Source organism: Nicotiana sylvestris, chromosome 11 (genome assembly GCF_000393655.2).
Source record: "Nicotiana sylvestris chromosome 11, ASM39365v2, whole genome shotgun sequence".
NCBI classification, from domain to species: Eukaryota; Viridiplantae; Streptophyta; class Magnoliopsida; order Solanales; family Solanaceae; genus Nicotiana; species Nicotiana sylvestris.
In genome coordinates, this window is record NC_091067.1 from 88,313,305 (window position 1) to 88,335,179 (window position 21,875).

A 21,875-nucleotide genomic window follows, 5' to 3' on the forward strand; every position below is an offset into this window, starting at 1 on the left:
CGTCTGGAAAGTTGTTGGGGTTCATAGTCAGCCGTCGAGGTATTGAATTAGACCTATCAAAGATCAAAGCTATCCAGGGTTGCCACCCACAAAGAACAAGACTGAGGTGATGAGTCTGTTGGGGAGATTGAATTACATCAGTTGGTTTATTACTCAGCTCACAACAACTTGTGAGCCTATTTCCAAACTGTTAAAGAAAGATGTTGTAGTCAAGTGGACAGACAAATGTTAAGAAGCATTTGATAAGATAAAGGGGTACTTGTCAAACCCACCTGTGTTGGTCCCGCCAGAACTAGGGAGACCTTTAATTCTGTATTTGACAGTCTTGGACAATTCATTTGGATGTGTCTTGGGACAGCATGACATCACTGGCAGGAAGGAGAGGCCATATATTATCTCAGCAAAAAGTTCACATCTTACGAGGTTAAGTACACTAATCTTGAGAGGACGTGTTGCGCCCTAACTTGGATAGCCCAGAAGTTGAAACACTATTTGTCATCTTATACTACCTACCTCATCCATCGCTTGGATCCGTTGAAGTACATCTTCCAGAATCCTATGCCCACGGGTAGGCTCGCAAAGTGGAAGATCTTGCTCACAGAATTTGACATTGTCTACGTGACTCAGACTACGATGAAAGCAGAAGCATTGGCCGACCACTTGGCTGAGAATCCTGTGGATGAAGAATACAAACCTTTGAAGACTTACTTCCCTAATGAAGAGGTAATGCACATTGATGAGTTGGAACAGATTGAAAAGCCAGGATGGAAACTTTTCTTTGATGGGGCTGCTAACATGAAAGACGTTGGGATAGGAGCGGTACTTGTTTCTGAAATAGGGCATCATTACCCTGTTACGACTCAGCTTCGGTTCTACTGTACTAACAACATGGCTGAGTACGAGGCATGCATTTTGGGTTTGAGGATGGCTGTGGATATGGGTGTCCAAGAAGTCTTGGTCTTGGGTGACTCAGACCTTCTGGTGCACCAGATTCAATGAGAGTGGGAAACACGGGATTTAAAACTTATACCATATCGACAATGTTTACATGATCTTTGTCATCGGTTCCAATCAATAGAGTTCAGGCATATTCCGAGGATTCATAATGAGGTCGCTGATGCCTTGGCTACTCTGGCATCAATGTTACATCATCCAGATAAGGCTTATGTGGACCCTTTGCATATTCAGGTCCACGATTAACATGCTTATTACAATATGGTGGAAGAAGAGCTCGATGAGGAGCCCTGGTTTCACAATATCAAGGAATACATCAGGATGGGGGTGTATCCAGTACAAGCCACAGGTGATCAAAAGAGAATAATTAGGCGGTTGGTAAGCGGTTTTTTCTTCAGCGGATGGGTTTTGTACAAAAAGACTCTAGACCTTAGGCTGCTGAGGTGCATAGATGCTAGGCAGGCTACAACTGTTATGACCAAAGTACATTCTGGAGTCTGTGGACCGCACATGAGTGGGTCCGTGTTGGCAAAGAATATTCTCCGAGCAGGTTATTATTGGCTCACTATGGAACGAGATTATATCCGTTTTGTGCGTAAATGTCATCAGTGCCAAATGCATGGAGATTTGATTCATGCTCCACTATCTGAATTACACACGATGTCTGCACCGTGGTCCTTTGTTGCTTGGGGAATGGATGTCATTGGACCAATTGAGCCAGTAACGTCCAACGGGCACAGGTTTATTCTAGTGGCCATTGATTATTTCACCAAGTGGGTAGAGGCTAAAACATTCAAGTCTATAACCAAAAAGGCGGTGGTTGATTTTGTGCACTCAAATATCATTTGCTGGTTCGGGATACCAAAGGTGATCATTACAGACAATGGGGCTAATCTCAACAGTCATCTGATGAAAGAGGTATGTCAGCAGTTCAAGATTAAACATCACAATTCTACCCCGTACAACCCTAAGGCGAATGGAGCAGTTGAGGCGGCCAACAAGAATATAAAGAAGATACTTCGAAAAATGGTGGAGGGTTCTAGGCAATGGCATGAAAATATACCGTTTGCGTTGCTGGGTTATCGCACTATTGTCCGTACTTCAGTAGGGGCAACTCCTTATTTGTTGGTATATGGCACCGAAGCAGTGATACCCGCAGAAGTGGAAATTACATCCCTTCGAATTGTCGCAGAGGCTGAGATCGATGATGATGAGTGGGTCAAAACTCGCTTGGAACAATTGAGTTTGATCGACGAGAAAAGATTGGCAGCAGTGTGTCATGGCCAACTGTATCAACAAAGAATGGCAAGAGCATATAATAAGAAGGTGCGTCCAGGGAAGTTTGAAGTAGGTCAGCAAGTGTTAAGACGTATCCTTCCACATCAGGATGAAGCAAAAGGCAAGTTTGCCCCAAACTGGCAGGGGCCGTTCGTTGTGACTAGAGTGTTGTCCAATGGTGCATTGTATTTGACAGATGTAGAAGGCAAATGTGTAGAAATGACTATCAATTCTGATGCAGTCAAGAGATACTATGTATGATTCTCGTTGGTTAATTTATATTTGTTTGTACTTGGTGTATTTTTGAAGATTTGGAATGACGAAGGCATTTTGTTCTGCCATCTAAATACTTTATCCTTTGTCACCCCCTTTGAGCTTTATTCATTTTCTTTCATACCCCTCTTGCGGGATCAGTAACGAATATCAGAAACACAAGCGTGAAAGATAAGTAAAGGAAGAAAAGAAAAGAGAAAGAAAAAGAAAAAAGAAAGAAAAGAATGAAAAAGAAAGAAAAAAATGAAAAAAAAGAGAGAGGAAAAATAACAAAAAGAGAAAAAGAAAGCAAAAGAGAAAGATAAGAAAGAGAAAAGAGAAAATCACAACAACAAAGCAACTCCTATGACATGAACTACGTTTGACCTGATTCCTTTTAAGGATACGTAGGCAGCTCACGGTTCGATCTCATCAAAATAAAAATCCAAAAGTCCCCAAATAAGAAACTGGGTGAGAAGTTGTGATTGTTGTAAGAAATCTGATTCCGAAAGTTGTAATTCTGAACCCATTCAAATTGTTTTGAGCCTTTTATACCCTTTCTTTCTAATCTCATCCAAAAATCCACATTACGGTCCAAAGAAAGACATTCCGATCAGTCTTCGAGAAATTCCAAGGGCAAGCAGGTAGAGGTGATTCATATCAGGGGCAACACTCTGGTCCAAAGAGGGAAAAGAAATCAAAAATGAGAGAGTCTTATTGGTGAAAACCCTCACGGGCTCCGTAAGGCGACGGAAGCAGAGAAAAATAAAAATGAGAGAGTCTTATTGGTGAAAACCCTCACGGGCACCTTAAGGCAAAAGTGAGTTGACGGATGAACGAATGAGAGAGGTCTGCTGGCGAAAGCCTTTCAAGGCAATGCAGGATGAACAAGGTCAGGATTTGGGTGAAGAAATCAGGTTATGGAAATTCCGGGGCAACAAAGTAGGGCAACTGAAAGTTGATCGGTTGGAAAGATTGGGCCGATTAATCCAAAATGCATGTCATGATCATTGGTGCCAACTATTCCACTCAAATAAGTCTCTTTTCTTTTTCCTCTTTAGATAGTCTTCCAGTCTTGGATTTTCTTATCCTTAATTCTGAAAGTCATTGCATTTCATTTCTTTTGGGTTTATTTCTCTAAGATGTCTCCAATGTCAGTTCTGTTTAAACAAATAAAAAGGAATTTCAAAGCTCACTACCAGCTTCAAGATTGCAAAGCACAATGCGGCCAAAGTATACCGAAGATAGCACGATGTAAAGTGGTATTAAGTGCCAGCAAAATTCCAGCAGCAGAGTGATCTAGTAATTTCATGGGAGATGCAGAGGTTCAGTTAAAGGGATCAAAGAGGTGAAATGACGGTTCAGGTATAGAACACTCGGGTCATCCAGGGTCATAGGGTTTTGAAAATCAGTCGGAAAGTCAAGCGTTTCCGGTCCAGTTTGGGGAAGCCAGTCAAAGCAAAACAATGCAGCGGAGAGACCTTCAGCAAGAATGCCATCAACTAACCACCACATTTTAAACTGACAAATTTTGCTTTGATTAAAACAGGGGCAGGAAATTTTGGTTTTTTTGGAGGAACCCTCCGTGGAGAAAGGCAGTCCTCAAACAGGATTGATTTTTGATTTTCAAGACCCTCCTGGAAAATGGGACCTAGTTTAAAAATCGAAACAATCATAAGTAGCATAAATGTACCCCAAGGAATATAAGTTGGTTTCAAAGTTTGCATGATTAAGATAGGATTTAATTAGGAGTTTTCAGAACCCTCCTAGATAATGGGATGTAGCTTTAAAACCCTCTTAGATAACAAGATTTAGCGGAAGTCACACCTTTAGAAGATATAACTTAGATTTTAAATTGTCGTTTAGGTAGGAATTGTTAGGACCCCCCTGGATAATGGGACCTAGTTGTCAAATTCTTAGTAATATTTGGTAATATGATCCAGTTTAAAAACTTACATATGTACCTAGATACCCAAACTGGGGTAGAAAAATTTTCTTTGTTTTTGTCTATTTTGTTGAAGTCAGGAGCCCGCCTGGAGAGCATGGAATACATTTCAAGTTCAACAATCAGGAGCCCGCCTGGAGAGGAGGGAATACATTTCAAGTTCAGCAATCAGGAGCCCTCCTGGAGAGCAGGGAATACATTTCAAGTCAGCAATCAGGAGCCACCTGGAGAGCAGGGAATACATTTCAAGTTCAGCAATCAGGAGCCCGCCTGGAGAGCAGGGAATACATTTCAAGTCAGCAGTCAGGAGCCCGCCTGAAGAGCAGGGAATACATTTCAATTTCAGCAATCAGGGGCCCGCCTGGAGAGCAAGGAATATATTTCAAGTCAGCAGTCAGGAGCCCGCCTGGAGAGCAGGGGATACATTTCAAGTTCAGCAATCAGGGGCCTGCCAGGAGAGCATGGAATACATTTCGAGTCAGCAGTCAGGAGCCCACCTGGAGAGCAGGGGATACATTTCAAGTTCAGCAATCAGGAGCCCTCCTGGAGAGCAAGGAATACATTCAAGTTCAGCAGTCAAGCGTCCACCTGGAGAAAAGAAAAACATCTCAAAGTGTAGTTGGTAGTCAGACATCCACCTGGAGAAAAGGAAAAACATCTCAGATTACAATTCAAGGCGACAACAAAGGGATTCCACCGGGAGAATACAAGTCAACAAGAACCACAAGAGCAAGTTTAAAGATATAGATAAGATTTTGTAATGCATAGATCATAGTCTAGTCTAGCTTCTTTTATTTTATCTTGGTGTAATAAGGGGATACAGTAAACAGTAGCAGCAACAACAACAACAATGAAATCACAGCTTCGTGGTAGTCCCAGCTACCAAAACTTTTCGAACTACACTGACCTGATTCCTTTATAGATAAGGATATGTAGGCAACCTCGGAAGCAAAGTGCGGTCAAATCTTTCAAAAATGCTTCCCACGGAGTATTCAAGCAGGCAAAAATCGCTCGTATCTGCTCATTTTATCTTTGCACGAAAACTCTTTGTCTTTCCGAGCAAAGAGGGGCAACTGTGAGCACGTGATTTTTGCCCTATATGAATTACTCCCAGAATTTCAAAACAAAATAATTTCTTTCAGCATTTGCAATTGTTTGGATTTTCATGACATGTTCTGTTAATTGTTTGCATTTTTGTCTGTACATTTTAATTAATGAAAAAATATAAAAATATATGTGAATTTGTTTCTAGGATTTAATTTAGCATTTTAGGATTAATTGAGTAATTAGGTTATTTTATAAAAAGGGAAAAAAGGAAAATCATAAAAAATAGTCATCTTGCACCTTTTAATTCTAATTTTTGATTTCTGAGTTTGCTTTTCCTTAATTTGTTAATTGTGGTAATTAGTTAGGTTTAATTAGTATTTTGTTAAATTAATTTGGCTTGATATTTTCATTTGTTTTAGAAAAGAAAAAAGAAGAGAAAAAAAAGAGAAAAGAAAAAGAAAGCATGGAAAAATTGGAAAACAAAAAAGTGCATTCAAATTTGGGCCAGTCTTCAAAATTCCCATGGCCCAAACCTAATTCCCCCTGAAACCCGTCCAAACCACCTGAAACCCGGCCCAAAACCCGCTTAATACCCGGTTTCTCCCCTCACTTAACCAAACGACCCCGTTTCTATTAGCTCTAATCACAGCTGTTGGACTTCAATCATCCAACAGCTCGGTACTCGTCATCTATTTACCATAAAAGTGTCCAAAATAGACCCCTTCAGAACCCCCCCATCTCGTCTCTCATCTCCCTCACAGAACCCTCACTGCCTCCGCCGTGAACCACCTGCCGGAAATCGTCTCCGCCGGCGGCGTTACTCCAATCGACCCCATTTTTACACCATAGATCCCCCTACTTCTCCTCTTCCCAAATCCCCAAAGCCCATCCCTCGAATCCTACTAGAACTCATCGAATCTTTGATCGAAGAAAACGACCAAAACTCCAACTCATCCAATCGTCCCCAAAATAACATCCCATAACCACCATGCCCCATTACACCTAATCCACCGTTGGTTTCCCTCGAATATGTTCGATGCTTCTCGAATTTCAAATCTAGGGTTCAAGCCTTACAAGTCATGGTTGAGTTCGTTCATGCAAGGGTGTTTCTCCAGTCTTCACGAGTGTTCAGGGCTGGTTTTACCATAAAATAATGTTATTCGACAAAGAACGAGCAGTTGACATTTGTCGGGGGTTTAAATCAAAATATCGGTCACGAGTTCGAGTTTTGGTCGGTGAGTTTTCCTTCCATATTCATTTCTGGTATTATTTCAGTTTCGTTCCTCTTTTATCTCTCCTTCTTCTTCTTTGGTCAATTCAACTGAAACTCGACCAAAACTTTCTGGGCGAGAATATATAGTGTTCTTTTTATTCCCTTTTAATTTTATTTTTCAAAATCTTGTCCCCTGATTTTTCTTGGTAGGTTTAGTTTTTCTTGGTAACAACATGACTGAAGTTCTGATTTCGTCCCTCGTTCAGTCGCTTAGTTAATTTAATTAGGTTTATTTTGATAACTTAGTCAATTTCCTGCTTACTTGTGTTCAATTAGTGTAAGTTTGGTTTCAAAATCATTTAAGTGAATGCCCTCAATTTGTTGACTGATTTGATTTGGCTCATTTTGTTTGGGCTTTGAAGCCAGAATCAGAACTTCCCCCAAGGGGTTGATTTAGGCCATTGGGTCAGCATTGAGCCCACGTTTGGCTTAACTACTGGGTCAATTCAACCCATGACCCATATCTATCTGATTTCAGGGGTAATGACATGGTGTTTAAGGTGTAAAATAGGAATTGTAGGTAAGGGAATCATTGGTAACTGAACTAGAAAGCTTCCTAGAAGCTGGTGTGGGGGCTGTTGTGTTAGTTAATAAATACATTAAGGGTATCTCAGAAAAAGAAAAATGATCCAAGGACTAAGCAGCAAAAACCAAAATTCACAAAGGACCTGAGTGCAGAAACTGTTTCCTTAAGGCTGCCCTACTTGCCTTGAATATAAAGGGATCTTTTCTTGCCTTTCAAGGCAGAGTTGAAAAGATAGAAATCTAGAAAAAACTCTAGACGACTAAAAAATATCAAAAGAATTACTGTTTCATAGAGTTAGAGTGTTTTTTTGATTCCTTCAATTTCTAGAAACAATAGATAGCTAAAGAGATAAAATTCCAGAAAAATACAAAAAAATAGCTAGAAATTTCTACTGTTCCATTGAAACTTCAGTGATTTTTTATTTCTAAAAAACAAAAGTTCTTATTCTGATACTCAAAAATGAATTGATGTTTGGTTGCTGATAGTTTTGATTCAAGCCGTTTGAAGGTTAACCTTTCATTGGATTTGAGCTGACTTCCTAGGTTAATTGTTGAATCTGTTTGGTTTCTGCTGCTGATTCCCTACTGCCCTGTTGCTGATCCATCCTTTTTGTTCTTTGTTTTCGAATTCCAGGTATATCCTCAACTGTAGTGGAATGGAGTTCTGAATAAGCTATATGAAAATCTGGATTCAAATTGAAGTTTAAGTATTGATTCCTGGTGTATTTTTGCCAATTTAAACGATTATGTGTGCTCGAACTGTTCATTTTATATAAATTCAAAGTTCTGTTATGTTGGATTGTTGGTTAAGGCTAGTATCCCAAAGTGATTTGGTTGAAATATTTAAGTGTTAACATTATAACAGTGTTTGGATCCTACTTGTGCAAATGAACTGCTGTAAGGAAATGGACATGAGGTCCAATTTTGTTTAAATGCTATATAAGTTGAAAAACCCAACTGTGTAAACAAACTTGGTCCATATGTTTTCCTTTCCAGCATGAAATTGGGACAATATGTTCACTTAGTCAGTAATGAAGCTCTAAAATTCCATGTAGCAATTTGCTTAAATAAGTGTTGAATGATCGAAGTCAGTATATAGGATAACCTCTGGGTAGAGTATGGTGACCAGTCATGTTGTGGGGTTGAAGCTGTTAAATTCGATCGCCTCTGTTAGTTTTTTTAAATGAATTCACAACTGCTCAAATCGTTGTTTAGTGTTTTTGGTTGGCTAATGGTGAGTTAAGAACGATTCCTCAGTTTGGTCGCATAGGTTTTAGTCTCGTGCGTGGCTTATTTAGAATTCTTTGATTGTCTCAAAATGTTGTGGTGAGGATTCGATGCTAGGTCCGCAAGCCTCCGCGTTTGGGCCCATTTTGAGGCCCAGTTTTGAGGGTCTCTTTTGAGACAGATCTTTTCTTTGCTTGGGCCTACAAACCTTTGTGGTGACTCAAGTTTTTCTTATACAATGCATTAATTTCCTTTTATGAGCCACCCTAGCTGGCTTCAATAGAACCTTCAATCACATTTAGTTCTAACTGATCAAGCCCATTAATTAGGTTAAGGGTGATCCATACTAGATAATGCAAATAATTTATGGCCCTCCAAATGTAATTAATATTCCCTTTAAAAATTAGAATAGATTGGGGTGCGCTATGCCAAACGAAAAATAACAATTGCATGGCACTCACTCTAATTAAGTTTGATTAACCCTTAGAATTTGAGGCGCGCCATTTAGTTCGATTCCATGGACCTCGCAAAGTTGCAACACGAAATTGCTTTAGGCGCGTTAGTTTAATAATATTACCTTCTTAAATTCGTGTACGCATTTATGTGACCCAAATCCAAATCTCAACGATGTTAAAATATGTCAAAAGTCACGGGTGCATTTATGCGACGTGGTTCGAGACATGTTTTAACGATGTTGCAATCTTCTTTAATTAATTAAATAAAAGCGGTTAAAAGATAAAATGTGCACATAGGTTCAAAATTATTTTAAAATTAGATAATTAAGCCGAATATAACAATTGAGCGACCGTGCTAGAACCATAGAACTCGGGAATGCCTAAAACCTTCTCCCGGGTTAACAGAATTCCTTACTCAGATTTTTGGTTTGCAGACTGTAATACAGAGTCAATCTTTTCCTCGATTCGGGATTTGAATCGGTGACTTGGGACACCATAAATTATCCCAAGTGGCGACTCTGAATTTTTAATAAAATAATCCTGTTTCTATTGTCACTTTAAATTGGAAAAAACTCCTCTTTATACCCTTTCCGGGGGTGAAGTGGAAAAGGAGGTGTGACACCCAGTATTTTCCCACACTGTGGGGTCTGAACAGGGTAGTGTGTACGCAGACCTTACCCCTACCTTGTGAGGATAGAGAGGTTATTTCCAATAGACCCTCAACTCAGGAAAGTATAAGCACCACATTAATGAAAATATAGCCAAGAAGGGACAGTACCAAAAAGCCATATAAAAGAAGAATAAAACAAGATAGTAAGGTGATCAACAATGAAAGAAAATAACGGTTAGTCATAAAAACCTACTACCAACAGAAAGAGAAACTCCGTGCCAATACTACTGTTATGAACACTCTAGACTACCTACTCTACTACCCTAATCCTCGACCTCCATACCTTCCTATCAATGGTCATGTTCTCGGTCAGCTGAAGCCACATCATGTCTTGCCTAATCACCTCTTCCCACCTCTTATTTGGCCTACATCTACCTCTACGTAGACGCCCCAATGTTAACCTGTCATACCTCCTCACCGGGGCGTCTGTGCTCTTCCTCCTCACATGACCAAACCACCTAAGCTGTGCTTCCCGCATCTTAGGTGCGTAGCCTGAAATATAGCTCATATAAAGTCTCATAAACCGGTGCGCCCACGCGCCAAGATGATAATCAAATGACCTGTCAAATCCTGTACCTTTAGTGCAGAAGTGCATCATTAGTACGTAAATCAACCATACCTAGTTATAAGTATCTAGCCTAACCCTGGAGAAGTAGTGACGAAGGGTCGACATCAACACTTACTAGAGGTCCAAATAAAATAAATGCTAATTCATAATAGATATGAAGTGCACAACAATAGTGGAGTAAATCTGAAATTTCATAATGTTCCAATTATTTCCTTTAAAGCATAAATTTCTCGATCTTCTATTCTAACTTAATATCTCCGAACATTCCAAGTGCCATTACTAAATTAATAATAAGTACCATAAAATGTCGGGCATCAGTAGGAAGATTAGCTCATGAATATTCAGACTACTAACAATATAACACACAATTCTGTCGAGGTCATTTGGCCCGATCCAGAATAATGTGTACACTGCCAAGGGATGTGTGGCACGATCTATAGACGCATCTATATACTGCAGAGGCATTCGGCCCGCTCCACAAGAAAGGAAGGAAATTACCATATTATGAGACACGCGCTTACAATTCAGTACAATAGTACAAATGAGTATAAACTTTACCGTTTCTCAAATATGTTTGCTACAACTCGGGGTGATAAGGCTTGGCCTAAGATATATGTAATTTCTAACTCAGTTCAATTATAATTTCAATTAACTAAGACAACATAATAAGTTCAGGTAATTCAAATATTTCATGATAAAATCCTAAGTCTACCAGAATATAACATGCTTTAGCTACGTACGAACTCTCGTCACCTCATGCGTACGTAGCACCCACAACTAGTAGAACATAACAATTACATCACCTAGGGGGTAGTTTCCCCCTCACAGAATTAGACACGAGACTTACCTCGCTCCAAAATTACATAACCAACTCCAACCTCGCTCCGAATTACATAACCGGCTCCAACGCCACTCTAACACCCCAAACCGATGCCTATCGCTCCCAAACTAGTCAAACAATGTGGAAACCAATGAAAATACACCCTAATACTCATAATAAATCAATTCATAACAATCCCCAACTCCGCTCAAAAAGTCAATAAAGTCAACCCTCGGGCTCACGTGCCCGGATTCCGAATTTTCAAAGATAAACTTTACCCATAATACCACGAGCTCAAATATATAATTTATTCAAAACTTCAAGTCCAATTTCGTGGCCAAATTCCAAAGGATACCAATTTCTAGGGTTTTCTTCAAAATCCCAAACTTTTACTAATTTTCATGTATAAATCCATATATGAACCATGTATTTAACTCACAATGTGCGGGAATTACTTACCTCATAATAGATGATGAAATATCCTCTTTAAAAGCTCCAAAAATTGCCTAACTAAGTGAAAAACGAGAGAGAATGAGCCAAATCCCGTAATATAAAATTCACTGCCTTGTTCCTTCCTCTTCACGACCGCGAAATACCCCTTGCGACCGCGAAGGCCAAACAGCCCCTCCCCCAAAATCTCTTCTCCGCGTTCGCGATCGAGGGCCACGTTCATGAAACCTTCCATCCCCATTGCTCCGCGTTCACAGGGTAAGCCTCACATTTGCATAGGCTAAGCAGCTCCAGGGCCCAGCTCCCCTTTCTTTCTATGCATTCGCGACCTCCTTGTCGCGTTCGCATAGGTTTCCCCTTCTGCCCTTCCGTGTTCGCGACCACTCTGGCGCATTTGCGATGAGAAAAATCCATCAGCCTCAAAATCCTTCTTCGCGAACGCGTGAATTCTTTCGTGTTCACGAAGAACAAAACCAGACACCAGCAAAGCAAATCATCCCAACTTGGTCCGAAACCACTCCGAAATATATCCGAGGCTCCCGGGACCTCGTCCAATCATACCAACCGGTATCATAATATAACACGAACCTGCTCGAGTCCTCAATCACATCAAACAACGTCCAAATTATGAATCGACGATCAAATTCCTTCTTTAAACTTTTAAACTTTTAAACTTCCACGAACACATCCGAATCATATCGAAACATACCGGAATGATGCCAAAATTTACGCACAAGTCACAAATCACGATACGAACCTATTCCAAGGCCCGGAACTCCAAATAGACATTGATAACATCAAAATCCACTTCAACCCAAACTTATGAAATTATAAAACTTCCAAAATGCCAACTTTCTACAATAAGCGCCGAACTGCTTGCAGACCACTCGATACTAAATCCAAGCATGCTCCCAAGTCCGAAATCATCATACCAACCTATTTGAACCTTCAAATCCCAATTCCAAGGTCATTTACGCAAAAGTCAAACCTTAGTCATTTCTTCCAACTTAAAGCTTCCAAAATTAAAATTTTCCATCCGAATCAACTCGGAACTTCCCGAAATTCAATTCCGATCGCACGTACAAGTCATAATACCTATAGTTAAGCTACTCGAGTCCTCAAACTGCGGAACAACGCGCTAGAGCTTAAAACAACCGGTCGGGTTATTACAAATATGTTTTCCATGGTATGGTAGAGCTTGAGAGTCTCTTATATGTGGGTGAGAGATGTTGAAAGATAGCTATTGGGCCTAGTCTACGCATAACAGATGATAATTAGCTCATCATCGCATTATCTAATTCTCCATCTAATATGTAGTTACTAACTATAAATACACCTAATATACAGAAAATTGCACCAAAAACTTCATGGAGTGGACATGAGGAGGATAATGCTCTAACTCAGCACTCAAACAATTTAATCATGAAAGGCAATTTATCACCAAGGAAGAAAGGAAAGATTCATCATAAGGTGAAAATAGTTGATCTTAGCCCTGTTACTAAAGCCAAGGTAAAAGCCATGCAAAACACCACATCCTCCAATGTGTTTTAATGATTATATATTACAATCATTTGGAACATTAGATGGATGAAGTCCAGGGTATCTTTTGAGAGGTTGAAGTTTTAAACAAAAATTCATAAAATACAGTTTATTGCTTTGCAAGAACTTTTTGTAGAAATTGTCCATATTGAAGTTTTTAAAAGGAATCTTGGTTTTGAAGGTTGTAGATCCAATGTTAATGGTAAAATTTGGGTTTTTTGGGCAGAAACTTTGGAGTTCTCAGTTTTTAGTGAAGATGAGCAACATATCACTTTGAAATTGAACAAAAAGGGCTACGAAGATTGTTCCTGGATGTCTATTGTTTATGCTAAGTCAACATGTGCTTTGAGATTACCTCTATGGGAATATTTGAGGCAATGCAACTCGAACATAAATGGACCTTGGTCTATTTGTGGGGACTTTAACGTTATTTTTGAAACTGAAGAGAAGGGGGTAGACCTCATAAGATGGAGAAAAGTTGGGATTTTATATCTTATTCTGAAGAATGTGGGATGATAGATGCAGGTTTTTCTGCTCCTAGGTTCACATGGTGCAATGCTACGTTCTACAGACATAGTATATGAAAAAGGCTAGATAGGGTGCTTATTAACAATGAATAAAATTATTTTTACTCCAATACTGAAGTAGAACACCTTGCAAGCACTGGATCTGACCATACACCAATGCTTGTAAGATGTTCTGATTCTAATCAAAATTTCATAAGGTATTTCAAGTTTTTGAAATTCTGGGCTGATCACCCTGGTTTCTTTGAAGTGGTACAACAAGCACGAGAGGTTAATTTTGATGGTAACTCGATGTTAAAACTTCAACAAAAGTTAAAGCTAGTTGCAAAATAGCTTAGTTCTTGGTCTAAGATACATATTGGAGATGTATATACACAAGTCAAGGAATAGGAGGAAAAGGTGTTACGGTTAGAGACTCAATACATAGATGAATTCACAGATAAAGGAAAGTCAGAACTCCACAAAGCACAAGCTAAACATACCAGATGGCTTAAAGCATAAGAATCTATTCTAAAGCAAAAGACCAACATTAGGTGGCTAGAGGAGTAATAGTAAGTATTTCCATGCAGTTATAAATGAGAAGAGAAGAAGACTAACTATACATAGAATTAAAAGGCATGATGGACAGTGGATCACTAGGGGAGCAGGAGATAGCAGCAGACGTAATGCATCATTTCCAGAGTTTATTTTCTAAGGATGACCATCAAGTCCAACTTTAGCATTTGAATTGTATTCAACCTATGATTTCTCATGAAGAAAATGCAGAGATGTGTTTTATTCCAGAGGAAGAAGAGATACAGAAGACAATTTTTGAAATGAATTTGGATAGTGCTCTCGGGTCAGATGGTTTTGGAGGGGCTTTTTATCAATTTTGGTAAGAGTTTTTATAATGGGGCAAACATAATAAATTTTTATACCACTTCCTGTTTGGTTCTACTGCCTAAATTTTAACATCCATCTTCATTTGCAGAGTTAAGACCCATTAGCTTGAGCAATTTCACCAATAAAATTCTTTTCAAAATTATGAGTAACAGAATTGGACCTTTACTATCAAAGCTCATCTCGCAGAACCAAAGTGGATTTGTACCTGGGAGGCTGATTACCGAAATATTCTTTTAGCACAGGAGGTGATCCAAGGTTTGAAGAAAGGGAACAAAGAAGGCAATGTTAATAGTACAATTAGACATTGCTAAGGGATATGACAAGGTAAGTTGAGACTTTATTCTTGCAATGTTGGGAAGATTTGGGTTTGCTGAAGGATGGATTGATCTAGTTTATGTATTGGGAAAATCGAGTTTACATATTGAAGTGATTGGAAGATGATGTGTCATGACACGAAGGCTAGTCAAAGAGTGATAATTGGCAAAGAGACACATGTTGCAATAGATACGAGCAGAAGGTACAAGTAGAGGCACGAACAACTATTCAAAAGACTTAACGCTCATACCTATTTATACTGAAAAATCAAGGAGAATGAATCTGATAGCATAAGAGAGTACAAGTACAGTATTTAATAAGCAGTAAATACTAAAAATGTTAGAGAATCTGTATTAAATTACAATGATTATGTAATGTAGCATTTAATGCCTTTAATTGTCTATAATGACCTAATTATAACAAAGGCAAAATGTATATCTTTAAGATAGCTATAAAAGGATAGAATGAATCATTTGTAAGGACACGAAAGATCATCTGAATATACTGGTTTACTTTGTTTTCTTCTGTCTATCTTATTGTCAGCAAAATCACTTTTCTTTATTCAGTTTTAATTATTAGTAACCCGTGTTCTTCTAAATTAAAGCTTTGACTGAAATTCTACTTTTTGGTTAAACAAATTGGTCCCGTTACCGGGAATCTGATAATCTACTCTTTCTTAGCCTAACCTTTTTTGTTGCATCAACTATGTCGAACATCAATGACAACACCCAAGGAAACCAAGGAAACTAACAACTCCAGGAGAATCCACAGGATGATCACATCCCAATCCCTTCTCCACAAAGCTCCCCTAGACGATCTCGAGAAGGCACTCCTGATGGATCTCATGCAAATGGAAATGCTCAATTCGAAAATGATGAAGCTATCAATGAAGCTTTGCAAAATCTAATCGCTCAACATGTCAATAAAGCTCTTGAGGCCTTTGTCAGCCAACTACCCATTGCACCACCAACACCTACTCCAAATAATAACACTTTGGAGAACCCTCGTTCTGGGCTTGCTAATTAAGGTAGTGGTGGAATCCCCAGCGAGTCACGAGAAGGAGGACCAGGTAACTTAGTCAATTCTGATTTACAAAATTTAGTACTAACATTTCAGAAACAACTCAAGGAGCAAAGTGACCGCATAGAGCAAATACCTGGAGTACCGCCCGTAATCAAAGGGATAGATATGGATAAATATTCACAACAACCTTGGAAGCCAAGTGTTGCTCCCCTCCCAATTCCAAAAAAATTCAAAATACCTGATATTCCAAAATACGATGGAACAACTGATCCACGAGACCACGTTACTGCATTCACAACAGGTGTAAAAGGCAACGACTTGATCAAACAAGAAATTGAATCAATATTGGTCAAAAAATTCAGTGAAACACTCACTAATGGAGCATTAACATGGTATTCTCTTTTACCTGAAAATTCCATAAATTCTTTTGCTGAGCTTGCAGGTTCATTTATCAAAGCACATTCGGGAGCTCAAAAAGTCAAAACAAGAATGGAAGATATTTTCAAAATCAAGCAAGGGGACTCAGAATTGCTTAGAGAGTTCGTAGATAGGTTCCAGTGTGAAAGAATGACGTTACCGTGCATGCCTGACAATTGGGCAGCTATAGCCATCACTAGTAATTTGAATTTGAGATAGGAGAGCCAAGCACAAGGTTTACACAAGCGTCAAAAGAGTCTAATGGCGAAGAAATGCGCATAAATCTTGATCTACTTGAAGGAAAAAGAGAAGCTGCATTAATAAGAATGGCAGCAAAAAAGCAGGTCAAAGAACGCTACTACAATCGAAAAACACGCCTAAGATTCTTCAAGATTGGGGACTTCGTGCTCAAAAAGTTTTTTCAATCTACGAAGGCAGCCAATGCGGGAAAATTGAGTCCAATCTGGGAAGGACCCTATAGGATTCATGGTATTGCAGGAAAAGGAGCATACGAGCTGGAAACGATAGATGGCAAGATACTACCTTCGTACTGGAATGTCGTTCACCTGAAGAGACACTATTTCTAAGGAATACCCACGGCCATGTATCCATATTTTAAAATTTTATTTTTGAATTGTTAAATTTTACTAATGATTTTAGATGATAGACAAAAAAGCTAGCCCGTACTAAATGATGAATCACAACCTGCAAGGCACGTGGAACAAATTAAAATTCCCGGTCTAGGGTTACAACTATTCTGATAGAAATTCAAACAGGTTAAGCAGTCTTCATCTATAATTGTACCTCCGAGTCCCGTGTATTTTTCCTTTTCAAGAAAAGGACCAAATGAGAGGAACAATCAAGTGCTCGAGACTTCATACTTCAACGCTCAAACACTTGGGGGACTATATAATATATGTGTATAAAGAAGGCAAAGAAGATTGAAAAATAATCAAAGTTCAAGCCAGAGAAGTTTACTCATTGAGTGAGAGCAAAATCTCGAGATAAAGCTAAAGAAGAACATTATCACAGTTAGGGTAAAGGCAATGTGCTGAAACGGGTTATAAGTAAAAATCTTGTATTCATTTTCTTTTTTGAAATCTGTTATAAGGAAAACAGTTGCGAGAAAGTTATAGAAGTAATTCAAATACATGTAAAGTATTATTTAAAACTTGACAAAGTTCAAATAAAAACTTGTCGAAGTTATTCCAAAAAAACATGTGTATTCCTATTTCTTTTATCGTATATTAACACCATTATGAAGTTGAGACGTCTTCTTCATTAAGTGTCGAATATAAAAGGGCTCTCTTTTATAAAATTCATGATTAATTCAGGTATTCATGAAGTTAACGGAAGCATTTTTGAAAAATAAAAATGCAAGTTATTCAGTAAGTCCTTAAAAATAAAGGTAAGAATAAACAAAACAGGAGTTCAAACAGCAGCGATAACTTCTTAATATTAAAGAGTTTAGACTAAGTATGAACTTAGTCATAAACCAAAAGTTGTTGATACAAAGTGCCCTATAAAAGGACCGGGGACTTAACGTTTAGGTCACAATCACATACCACCAAAAAGAAAAAAATTAAAGGAATTCAAACAACATAAACTTTTCATTGAGAAAATGAAGGGACTGAAGTAGGGTCATCAGCAGCATCGGGCTCAACTTGACTTGAAGGAGTGGGGATACTCGTATTATCTTCAACATTTTCAGAAACTTCAGCCACGGGAGAAGAAAAATCTTGGTTCTGCTGAGTCTTCTCAATAGTCTCTTTGATCTTGGCTAACTCAGATTCCTAGTTAAAATTCTCCTGGCTAACTTCAACAAGGGTATCATGGCGAGAATTTAAAAACGCCTAACTCACTTCAGTGACAGTTTTATCTTCAAGGATCTCGTAATCTCTTTCCCAGTCAGCAATTTCATTTCTTAACTCTTCATTTTCAGCCAAGGCAGATTCATAAGAACTTTGAAGAGAAGCGTGGGAACTCTTTAAAGAGCAAACCTTATCAGAAGATACCCGGAGGTCTTCTTGATTTTGAGTTTGAGTCAAATTCTGCACGAGTTCACCAGCATATGCTTCTTTTTCACTCAAGAGAGCTCTCAACTCTCTAATTTCTTTACTTGCCTTAGACAATTGCTCAGAAAAAAAGGTTTCCAGACAAGCCTTTTCCTTACTTTCTTGATTTGAAGAAGTTTTTTCAACTGCCAACTCTGAAGTCAAAGCCCGTACCTGCTGCTCTAAGGTACTTTTACTTTCTTCTAAAGTTTCCATGGCGATCTGAAGACTTCACACCGTTCCTTCTAATTATCCACCTCCACTTGGTAGTTACGCACTAATTGCTCTGAGAGGGTAACCCTTTTCATCATCTCCGTGCCAATTAGATTGACCTAGAAAAAAGAGAGGGGAAAAAAATGAGAATCCTGAAGATAGAAAAATGACAAAGTAAATCTTGAAAAAGGAATACCTTTAAAGAAGCATGCACTATATCATTCATCAAGGTCACAGAACTATGGCTATCAAGCTTAGCTCTCTCAACTGGACTAATCAAAGGCTTTAGCCATACATTAGCTTGACCTGATTTCCTTAAAAGGTTACCCTCAGCAGGGACTTCAATGGTAACTCGCCTCATAGCATCACTCCTACTTGAAGAACCGGCCTCTGCATAAGGAGCAGTTGAAGGAGGAGTAGTCGAGGGAGGAACTGTGGAAGCAGTTAATAGCCTGGGGAGGAACGGTAATAGCCACGACCGACAAAGAAGGAATCACAGGAATTGGAGTAGAAAAAGAAGCAATAGGTGTTTCATCAGAAATCGGACCTAAATCTTCACCATCAAACCCGCGGTTAAAAAGTTGCTCAACTGAATCATGAGCAGCAACAGGGACTTCATCATCAGGAATCATCACCGGGGATTCAATAAACTCGGTAAGAGGAACAGAACGAGGGGGGATGCTTCATCATTAGAAATGATTCGCCTACGAGCTCGTGGCCTTTTTACCAAGGAACCCCCATCTTCCTCTTGTTAAAAATCTTGGTCACTAGCAGCTTTCCTTTTCGATGAAGTACCCAAGATTATCTCTTGGGCTCTTTCCAAAGAAATACGAGAAGCCACGACCACCTCGGCACTAATCCCTCGAAACAACAAATTCGGATAAAAAAAAAGATTAACATAAGTTATGGGAAAAAGAATAAAGAGTTAAATAAAAAAAACTCTTACCATGAGTTTTCACTTTCCAACCGAATCATTGGTAAAGATGCTTCCAAGATCTACCCTCCATTGGGGCTGTATTCAGTAACCTTCCTACCCAACCACGAAAATTGGGAATTTCTTCAACAATTCCCATGGTTGCTAAAAAGAAAAAGGAAAATGAGAATAGAGATCATCAAAATTGAAGAAAAAGATACGAGAAAGTTATTAAAAACGAAAACTCACGTGCAAATTCCACTTCTTGGGGAAGGGGACATTTTCATCACCCACTAAACCAACGGTGGCGGCAGCAACAAACCTGGCGTACCAGCCACAGTCTCTGTCACCCTCTTCAACAATTCCCATGGTTGCTAAAAAGAAAAAGGAAAATGAGAATAGAGATCATCAAAATTGAAGAAAAAGATACGAGAAAGTTATTACAAACGAAAACTCACGTGCAAAATTCCACTTCTTGGGGAAGGGGACATTTTCATCACCCACTAAACCAACGGTGGCGGCAGCAACAAACCTGGCGTACCAGCCACAGTCTCTGTCATCCTCTGGACTAACCAGAATCCTTTTGCTCCTAGCTACTAAAGTAAAAACGCCTTGGCGGAAGTCTGGGAGAGTAAAGGTGAATTAAATGAACAAAAGTGAAAGGCACACTGGCCATGTTTGTCAAAGGACTCAAACAGGCAACAACCCTCCACACTATAGGGCCAATCTGACTGAAGCAAACATCGAAAAAATGACAGAATTCGAAAATAACAGGATCAATAGCAGGTTTGAATCCTAATGTGAAAGGGTATGTATAAACAAAGGAAAATCCAATTAAATAAGAGGTGATTCTTTCATTTGTGTTGGGAATTATGATATGGAAGTCATGACTCCAATGACAGTCTTTACGAGCCAAAGAATCAGACCCTCTATGATCTAATTTGGATAGATATCAGCACAATCTAAAGAGGGTACTTGATTCCTAAGGGACTCCCTATCATTGTAGAAAGATAGTTCCGCAGGAACTATTTCTTCTACTGTAGGTTCACGAACAGGTTCAGCGGGTTCCTTACCCCTGGAAGAAGATCTTTGTGAGAAAGAACCTTTGGTTCTAAAGGAAGGACTGGAACTAGATGAAGGAAGAGAAGAACGACGTAGAGAAGAAGACCCTAAATTACGAAGTCTACCTCCTCTTCTACTCCTGCTAGGGGCAAGAGGGAAGTTATCAACTATGTGGACTCTTCTAGGGTTAAAGTTTGGTGAAGACATGATAGTACGAGGATGAAGCAAATAAAAATTCAAGAATTGAATATTAAGAGAACTTTATGTGATAAGGATAAAGACGAAAACTATGTTTATACTTGGAAGCAACTGTCAAAGAAAAAGGTGCAATGATGGAAAGGTCATAATGAGAATTGTCGCTTCGTGATTAGTGAAGCCCTAAAAAGTGCTGCAAAGTTGCAGATCCAATAAAAGGGTGCCACGTGTGATAAGCATTTAATGAAAGTGACAAATGATGCGTCGATTTTACCGTAGCATTAAAAGCGGCAACATTCCTGCTTTAATAAAATTCACTTCCCAAATATTCAATCGATGAATAAATGGTAAGTGGGGGGACTATCTGTATTGGGAAAATCGAGTTTACATATTGAAGTGATTGGAAGATGACGTGTCATGACGCGAAGGCTAGTCAAAGAGTGATGATTGGCAAAGAGGCACGAGTTGCAATAGATACGAGCAGAAGGTACAAGTAGAGGCACGAGCAGCTATTCAAAAGACTCAACGCTTATACCTATTTATACTAAAAAATCAAGGAGAATGAATCTGACAGCATAAGAGAGTAGAAATACAGTATTTAATAAGCAGTAAATACTAAAAACGTTAGAGAATCTGTATTAAATTACAATGATTATGTAACATAGCATTTAATGCCTTTAATTGCCTATAATGTCCTAATTATAACAAAAGCAAAACGTATATCTTTAAGATAGCTATAAAAAGGATAGAATGAATCATTTGTAAGGACACGAAAGATCATCTTAATATACTGGTTTACTTTGTTTTCTTCTGTCTATCTTACTGTTAGCAAAATCACTTTCCTTTATTCAGTTTTGATTACCAGTAACCCGTGTTCTTCTAAATTAAAGCTTTGACTGAAATTTCACTTTTTGGTTAAACAGTTTGGAGGTTCATTTCTAATACTTGGTACTCAGTAATCATCAATGGGAGAAGAAATGATTTCTTTCATTCAACTAGAGGATTGAAGCAAGGGGATCATCTATCCTCCTTCCTATTTATTTCCTATTTTAGGAGCTGAGGTTCTCTTTGGTCATCACATTGTGTCTAGATGCTCTTGCTGTAGGATACCACAAGCAGAAACCATGATGCATACCTTTGTTTCTGGGAAATAGCTATGAAAATATGGAAATTCTTTGGTGGCTAGGGCATCAGGTGGGAACTAAAATATATTACAAATGCAATAAATTCACAAATAAAGATGGTAAACGCGCGTATGCTGATCATACACCTAT

At 38.8% G+C, this 21,875-nt stretch overlaps 1 protein-coding gene across 1 annotated transcript; it reads right to left on the reverse strand.

The window, feature by feature from the left end:
- Window positions 1–17,774: 17,774 nt before the first annotated feature.
- Window positions 17,775–18,434, reverse strand: LOC138881301 (uncharacterized). The gene is made up of 2 exons (XM_070161515.1): window positions 18,027–18,434; window positions 17,775–17,957 (listed from the first exon to the last, which is right to left on the reverse strand). Exons 1-2 carry the CDS (start codon window positions 18,432–18,434, stop codon window positions 17,775–17,777), a joined length of 591 nt encoding a protein of 196 aa, XP_070017616.1.
- Window positions 18,435–21,875: the final 3,441 nt, after the last annotated feature.

What these genes read in the sequence shown, in the direction of transcription:
- LOC138881301 (XM_070161515.1), bottom strand. Translation starts at nt 18,434, where the DNA reads ATGGAAACTTTAGAAGAAAGTAAAAGTACCTTAGAGCAGCAGGTACGG. An exon ending in AAGATAAAACTGTCACTGAA is followed by an intron (nt 17,958 to 18,026) that starts GTGAGTTAGGCG and finishes AATTTTAACTAG; the next exon opens with GAATCTGAGTTAGCCAAGAT.